The sequence below is a fragment of the Cynocephalus volans genome, chromosome 6 (genome assembly GCF_027409185.1).
Source record: "Cynocephalus volans isolate mCynVol1 chromosome 6, mCynVol1.pri, whole genome shotgun sequence".
In the NCBI taxonomy this organism is placed as follows: Eukaryota; Metazoa; Chordata; class Mammalia; order Dermoptera; family Cynocephalidae; genus Cynocephalus; species Cynocephalus volans.
The window spans coordinates 109052040-109060395 of record NC_084465.1 but is presented as its reverse complement, the minus strand read 5'-3'; the positions used below and the strand labels follow the sequence as shown (position 1 = coordinate 109060395).

General features: G+C 47.2%; 1 protein-coding gene across 1 annotated transcript in view; it reads right to left on the bottom strand.

The window, feature by feature from the left end:
- Nucleotides 1-2028: 2028 nt before the first annotated feature.
- Nucleotides 2029-8356, bottom strand: part of BMERB1 (bMERB domain containing 1) — a 123282-nt gene continuing 116954 nt past the window's right edge. Inside the window, exons 4-6 of the mRNA XM_063101256.1 lie at nucleotides 5827-5941; nucleotides 4581-4663; nucleotides 2029-2141 (exon numbers count right to left, since the gene is read on the bottom strand). Of these exons, the coding sequence (XP_062957326.1) occupies nucleotides 2029-2141; nucleotides 4581-4663; nucleotides 5827-5941 (311 nt within the window). The remainder of the gene's footprint in view (nucleotides 2142-4580; nucleotides 4664-5826; nucleotides 5942-8356) is intronic.

Here is an 8356-nt window from a genome sequence, read left to right as displayed (position 1 = left end):
AAGCCACCTGGTTTGCAGTAATTTGTTATGGTAGACCCTATTTCCAAACTGAAACAGTCTGGCTTCATGCTTGGTCTAAGGTCATAAAGGAGGACACGGTGTCCCCTCAGCCCAGTGTGGTGGCACTGGCAGTAGACACGGAGCCTCTTCAGCATCAGAATGGCAGGAAGTGACATGCAGACCGAGGCCTGGACTGAAGCAGAAACACATCTGAGACAGACTGGGCGAGACCGGGGACATGTGGCCCACAGGGAGGGGCCACCACACCCAAGACCATGGGGCTCACACCATACTGTGTGTCAACTCCAGATCTGCTACGACTTGAGAGACATTCAGATTAACTTTTGATTTATAAATATTTTGAAAATGCTACTTGTTAATGGCCTAAGAATTTTACTTCTAGGAATTTATCTGAAGGAAAAATCAGAAATTCCGATGAAGGTTTGTCCTCCAGGATGTTTATCATGACATCATTTGTCATACTGAAAAACTAGAAACTAAATGTCCAGTAGTGAGGAAATGGTTTTATAACTTACAGTATATCCACAAGATGGATTACTAAGCAGCCATTGTAAATATTTATGAAGCATGTTTCATGTTTACAAAGAGCTTTTAATGATGTGGGAGAATGGTAGCAATATAATGATAAGTGGAAGAAAAACTGGTTATAAAACGGTACCATGATAACAATCATGAAAAAAAGAAGTGCATTTAAAAAGAGACTGAAAGGAATTATGCCAAAATGTCAAAGTGGTCTCTAGTTGGAGGAGTTATGGATGTTAAAAAAAAAAAAAACTTTATGCTTTCTGTACTTTTTAAATGATTTACTATATACATGGATTACTTCCATAATCAGGAAAAAAGTAAAAACTTTTAAAATGCTGTATACATGGTTTCCATTTTTATTTTCTCTGATGGATGGTTGCACATCAGTGAATCTTGAGTTACGCTAACTACTTAGGCCGGTCACGACACACACACGGACAGAGAGGTCACACGGGCCGTGCCAGGCTGGCTGTAGCAAATGTACATCAAGTTACACAGGTGGGATTGTTAGGCTGGTTAAAGTACGCCACCAGACGATGGGACACAGTTGGGTCAGGCTGCCTCTCCCGCCTGTCGCTGTTCTTTACAGAGGTCTGTGTGTTGGGCTGGCGAGTTGGTGTCCTGCTGGCACCCCCTGCAGTGGCCCTGGTGGCTGAAGAGTGCCTGGATCAGCATCTGCTCGGGGTCCCCTTCTCGTCTGCCCTGACCTCAGCCTGGGTGCCTCTAGCTCTTGGCTACTCTTCTATGCTCTGGCTCTGTTCCAGCCCAAGCCTCCCATCCCCACCCCACTCCAGACACAGCACACAAAGAAAGAGCCAAGAGAGCCCCCTGATGGGGACTGTGTCCAGACACAGGATGGGAGGAAGCGGGAGATAGGACCAAGACACCACACACAAGCTCAGTCTGACAGACGGGCCCTGTGTGTCTCCAAGAATGCTACACTGATAGCACCTGAGAGACTCATGAGCTGTGTGGAGCCCTCCAGGGCCCTGCCCCTGGGAGAGGACAGACAGGGAACAGGACCTGTGCCCATTTGGGGCAGATCTGACAGCAGAACTGCGAGGGTGGATGGGGGATGTGTCCAACGTGGTGCTAGATTGTTGAGAAGTCACAACTATACACACCTGTGGATCATGCCCCTCTCCCAATTCATTTGCACGGTGAGTTAGATACAGCTAGATAGAAGTGGAGATATACTTTTCTGAGGGAGGGCCTTTCCTGGTGGTTGGATAAACAGTGGGACAGACTCCTGGGTTTGGCATGCTCTGGGGAGGGCCATGCGACGGTGAGGGACTCCCTATTGCTACACTCTGTACAGGGTGGCCAGCCCGCCTGCCATGCCCATGGCCCCTGGCAGCAGTCACGGTCTTGCCTTCAACCCCTTCTGCCTTGGAGAGCTTTTGGCCCCTGTGAAACGGGGGCTATGAAGACAAGAGGGTGGGAGGGGGGTCCCCGTGGGCCCGGGGGCACCCCATGTGGGGGCTACATGATGTTGCACTGGGTGGCTCCGCAGCAATCCTTGATAAGCGCCAGCCCCGTCTTGGCCACCGTGGGCTTGCTAGGTGGGGGCTCTGCTTTCTTCTCTGCCCGGGAGCCTACAGCAAGGTAGGGACACAGAGGAAGAGAGGGAGGAAGGGACAGAGAGAGAGAGAGAAGTGAGGTGAGGGGAGCCCTGACCATCTGCAGCCAGGCCTTGTTCAGGTGGCGTGGAGAGCTGGGGTGCATTTTATATGGCCCTGGTGACTGTTCCCACTTCCTGTGGGCCCACCGACTTTCAGTTCTCGGCTTCCAACCACAGCTTTTAGCCCTTCTCCTACTCAGCTCTCCTCACCATTGTATCTGGGCAGGCCTAGCTCTGAGCCTGGCATTCAGGAAGTATTTGATGAGTGAATAAATGAGAAATTTTGTTCAGGTCACTTCGCTATGAAAGCTCATGTCTTTCAATTCTGGAAAACACTCATATGTTATGTTTTGAGATACCCCCACCTCCCATTCTGTTTTCTCTCCTTCTGGAATGCCCATTAGATGTAAGTTGGACCTTCTCATTCTATCCTCTATGTTTCACAACCTCTCTTTTATATTTTCCATCTCTTTTTATCTTTGTGCTGCCTTATGGGTAATTTCCTTGGCTCTGCCTTCCAATTTATGAATCCTCCCTTCACCCATGTTTCTGTACTTAATCCATTGCATTTTTACTTCAGTGACAATTTTTTTAAAAAGGCTAATTTTTTTCAAGTCTACTGATTCTTTTTTCAGAACATCCTGCTATTTAGTTTTGTTTTTTATTCCTCCTCTTATCTTTTTAATAATTTAAATATACTTAGTTTATTGTCTCTTTCAAATAGTTCTCTTATTTCTGTTCTTGGGAGGACATTCTCCTTGTTGCATCTACTGACTCTCCTCATGGTAGTTTGATTCTTCGTGGGTTTCTAATTTTTATTGAGAGCTCATCTTCGGGGGGGTTGTTTAATCTGTGGGAGTTCTGTGTACTGTGGGATGCAGAAGGGTCCCTACTGAGCAGTTTTGCATTTGCTCTTGCTAGGGTCCCAGAGATTTCACTGGTTTTAGAGAAGCTTTTATTTTTCACCTTGGGATTCTACCACCAAAGAGGTGGTGTAAATTTGGACCCCATACTTGGCCCCTTGCATGTGGTATAGGCTTGCTGTTTTGATTCCTTCCCAGAATAATTTCTTTTTTCCATCTATAACCCTACATTAAAGGCAAGTTTCCTTGATCCTTCTCCATGCCATTAGGAGGAGTTTTTCTACTTTGTCTTTCATAGAAGAGTCCATGGAGGATGCTGGATTTAGGCAGGAATCATGTTCCTTGTGGTTTTAGGGGTCAGTAGAAGGGACCACAGACCTTTACATTTCTTACTCCCCACACTCTACAGCTGTGTTTTCACAAGATATTAATGGCTGGTCAGTGAAAACTGGGTTTGTGATTATATGGATAGTGGCAGCTTTTGGTTTTTGTCTTCTGAGAAAGATTTCTAGTCCCTCTTCTGATAACAGCTCATGTCCCTGTGGCTGCAGGAGTGAGCATGTGACAGAGACCTGGCCAATTAATAGTACCTCAGCCTCTTAGTGACAGTGATGAGTCTAAGAGGTGGAAATATGATCCAAGAAGGGCCAATCAGAGTCCTTCCCTGAGATTTATGTGTTTAGATACCAGAAGAGAGACATTACCATGGAGCTGCTAAGCTGTGGTTTTGGGGTTCTGGCCCCATGGAGAAGGCCTATGTAGTAGGAGAAAATAAAACTAACCTGCAAAGAGAGGCAGAGATAAGAAACGGAGTGAGAGTGAGAAAGTTCTAATAATGTTTAGTTCCTGAGGCCCTCCTTCTTCTTGCTCTTCCTCCAATAAATCCCCTTTTTTGTGTAGACCAGGTTGAATTGGGCAGCTATTTATTATAATGAATGAGGCCCCACTAACACAGCAGCTGGACATATTTGAGACACAATGTGTCAACAAAGAGAAAACAGTTTCTTGACAGCAGGGTCCATTATCACTTTATCATCCTAATGGACATTGGGACCCTCCAAATAAAGGGTCAGGTATGCAGCATTTCCTGAATTTATTTCACAGAGAACCATTTTTGCTCTGTGTATCTTGTGAAGCTAGTATTCTGAGTAGTATGCTTCTGGTTCCTCTAGATATTTAAGCCCTAATAGAGGCCAGAGCTCCTTGAGCCTCAGTGGCCACCCAGTTCCTTCTATGATATGTACCAAACCATGTGACTAGGGACATACAGCTGCTGCCAGGACCAGCTACATAGTTCATGGGGTTCAATGCAAAATGAAGATACAGGGCACCTTATTCCAAAATGATTAAACCGAGCACAGTGCCCTACTAATCATGGGGCCATGAGCAACTACACAGGCTGCAGTCCCATGAAGCTGGCCCTGTCTGCTGCTGTTTGTGCTCCAGTTTGATATCTAGATAGCACTTTGTTGTGCCCCTCTGGCTCCCAGGCTTCTTTGAAATATCTTTCTCTTTCATGGGGGAGGAGGAGGGATAAAGTATGCACTCACTGACTGAAGATTTGGTTACTTTGTCTAGAGGTTTTAACTTGATTCTCAGGAAATCAGCCATTTCCTTGTCTTCTTCTTGCTCCCTGTGAAGGCAGATGTGTAAAAGAGAAGAGGAAAACACAGTAAGCAAGGAAAACATCAAGGGACCAATGAAATAAGGCAAGGGGTTAAGTGTGTGAGACTGGGCATCAGGCTTTGTAGATGGTGCATGTATGTTGTTGTATGTTATGTGTCTATGGTATACATATGTTGTATTTGATGAATCTGCTGTGAACCAGAGATACATATCAACAATGGGGTAAATGCTTACCCAGAGCTAGGGTGAGACCCCAGGGCAGAGGCAGAGACATTATAGGATCCAGCCTCCCTGAGGGGGGTTCAGTGGGCTGGGCATCACCTCTCCTGACCCTGTACCTTTAAGCTGCCCTAGTTACCTGTGTTCCCACATGGTACAAGGCAGGTCTCAGAGAGAAAGTCACCCCTGCTCTTCCAAGGGTCACTAGGATAAAGTTTGTGGGCCCAGCCTGGCTGAGCTAGACAAGGCACATCCCAGGGACCTTGAAGAGGGGTCTCAGAAGAGACAGAGACTAAAGAGGAAGTTGCCCTCTGGGTTTGTGAGGGCCCTGAGGGCCTCTCTCCTTGTAGAGAGCTCCAAAGGCCTTGCTCTGGGACAAAAATATTCAAGAGTCAACATTCTCAGTTTTCCCTGTGCCCAGGCTCCTCAGGAGCCTTCAGTTGCACCTCAGTTCCAGGGCCTATGATTGTCCAGGTCAAGGTGACAGAGATCCTGATAACTAAGAAAGGGCATTGGAGCCACTAAGGAGAAGGGAAAGGAGAGAATAAAGCTGGGAAGTTGAGAGGGCAGGAGTGGGAAGCTAGGGGTAGAGTATTGGGGGTAGAGTTTTTGTAGAAGCCAACAGTAATTTCAAGAAGTTGCCTTGATGAGCTGGGAGGATGTGTAGAAAAAAGCTCTGCCATGTGTTATGCAATTCCTCCCTGGTCACTCCCTTGAATGTCATTCACTTAAGATACACAGGCTTTTGCAGGGCTTTTTGGAGCTGGATTTAAGTTTTTCTCGTGTTAAACAGGTCCTCAGGCCAGAAGACTGGGTTCATTTGGGTTCACTGTCTAGGGCTCATTGGCCAAGGCCATGCCTGTGAGCCCCAGGAGCAGACAAAGGGTTCTGGAAGGAAGCTGAAGGATGGGGTCTCACCTCCCTGTGCTCAGGGACACGCAGCCCACTCACCTTAACCGCTCCACCTCTGCGTCATCCACTAGGAAGTCCCTCTTCTGCACCAGTTTGTGGATCTTCTGGATCAACTCATCCTCTCTCTGCTTCTGTGGCTTGGTTTTTTCTTTTTCTGGGAAGAAAAAAACATCAACAAAGAAACAGCTGAGTGTAACTATGGAAAGCACTTGGGTCTGAGGAGCCAGGGCTGGAATCCTAGCTCTATCATTCCACTCTCTGGGTGAACTTGGAGAAGCACCTTGACCTCTTCAAGCCTCAGTTTCCTCTCTGTGAAATACACACAGTGAGGCTTAAAATGCAGCAATGCTAGCAAATGGTTTGACATAGAGCTTGGTCTTAGCCAAGAGCACCCAGTAAATGGTAATGATACTCAAGGGGGCTCTGCAGAAGTTTGAGGGTGAGGAAGCACTCCGGTGGGGGTGCCAGGAGGGAATTACTCTATGGTGAGGGTAAACCAGTTTGTCAGAAGGAAACCATCAATGCTGATGACATTAGCCATGTCCCAAAAACCAAGGGCTAGGATGCCAAAGAGAAAAGAAAAACAAAAGAGGGCCAAAGAGGAGGACTGAGAAAACTAGGAGGCAAAAGCTTAAGTCCACTTTGGGCTCCTCCTGCTCAGACCCCTTCAGAATAAAATGCAGGAGAGCCTGTCCCACTAAGTGTAACTTAGTGTTAACACTAAGAATTGTTAACAATTTCTTCTAGATCTGGAAGCAGAACCAAAGGTGAGAAGAACACAAAACTTGGATTGGAGAGAAAGCTGGTTTCTCCCATTAACAAGAAGGCCACTGCCTCCGCGAAGAAGGGTGTGGAATTGCTAGCAGCCCTCGATTCCTGGCCATTGCTACGTTGGGTGATGGTGGCATCACCCCTGCCATGGTGGGTCCTGTGGGTCTAATTCCCCAAACCACTCATCAGCACCATAGAGCCTCTCTTTGCCCTCTCTAAGCAAGTGCCAGTACCCACAGACTTGCCAGGGCACTCCGCTTACTCCAGCTCTCTTAGGGAGTCTGTAGTGTGAATTTCCAAGTAACCCTCAATAGCACTCGGATATTCCCAAGTGTCCTCCATCTCTCCCCAGATCTTGACAATAGTCACTGACAACTTGCAGGGCCCCCAGCTCCTGACAAACCTCTGTCTCCAAGTTATTCATCCACATTGTCTATTTCTCTCCAATACAAGCATTCCCCAGCCTCCCTCAGATCCTCAGCTGCGGTGCCTGCAGTGACTTGCAGAGAAGCCACCTACTACAGAAGGGGGCTGTGCCAGCTTACACACCAGCTTCTGACCCAAGTCTCCAAGTCACTGGTCAGTGCTGCTCACCTGCTTTCCTACCAACATCTCCAACCTGGGCACCACCCACCTGCCAGCAGTTACGAACTCCCTGTCTGCAGCACCACACACCTGCCTGCAGGCACCATCCACCTATCTCTAGGTATCAGCCACCTGCCTGAAGATACCACCCACCTACCTGTAGGTACTACCCACCCGTCTGCAGGCACCACCCGCCCACTTGATAATGTGACCCTTTCATTTTCCAACATCACCCACATACTTGCCAGGAGGAACTCCAGCTTGCTGACAGTACCCCCTGCTTGCTGGCACCACACGCCTGATTCCTAATGTCTCCATGTGCTCACCGTATGACTCTCCAACTTGTTTCTTACCTCCCCCACTCATCTCCTTAGTCCAGGTCACCATCATCTCTCCCTGGACCACACCGTGGCCTCCTAACTGGTCTCCCTGGCCCGCAGCTCCTATCACAACTGTGGGGCCTCACTATAAGTCAGACGGTCCTGGCTAGAGGCCCCAGCCCCCTCCTCTTCCCAGCTGTGTGACTCTGGGCATGTTCCTCAACCTCTCTGAGCATCCAGTCTCATGACACAGATAATCATAAAGTTGCTGCAAGTTTTTAAGAGATATAAACCAAGTAAAATACGTAACTCACTGCCTGGTGCATAGTAAGGGCTCATGAAAAGCTAGCTGCTATTTGTATACACTATTACTTTATATGTCACTGTTGTTTTAATGATTAAATGCCCTCCAGATTAAATATGTATTGAACAAGGTATAAAAGAAAAAATATTTATTTAATGAAAGAAAGGCAAATAATAATGTAAATGTGCACATGCTAAGTGCTTAATAAACTGCAGCTACTATTATATTCGTATTGTCATGAGCTTCACATTTTCACTTAATCTAGGCTTCTCAAACTTGGCACTATTGACAATTGGGACCAGATAATTCTGTGCTGTGGGGACTGTCCTGTGCATTGTGAGATGTTTAGCAGCATCACTGCCTCTACCCACTACATGCCAGTAGCACTCCCCCCAAGTTATGACAGCTGAAAATGTCTCCAGACATTGCCAAATGTCCCCCAGGAGGCAAAAATCGCACCCATTTGAGAACCACTGGTTTAATCCTTCCCAATAACTTTATAAGGGAGAAACCATTTTTATATTCAAGAGAAAAGTACCTGTGGCCTCCACAGCCAGGCCTAAGCATCCCCAGCTCTCGGGTGGCAGTG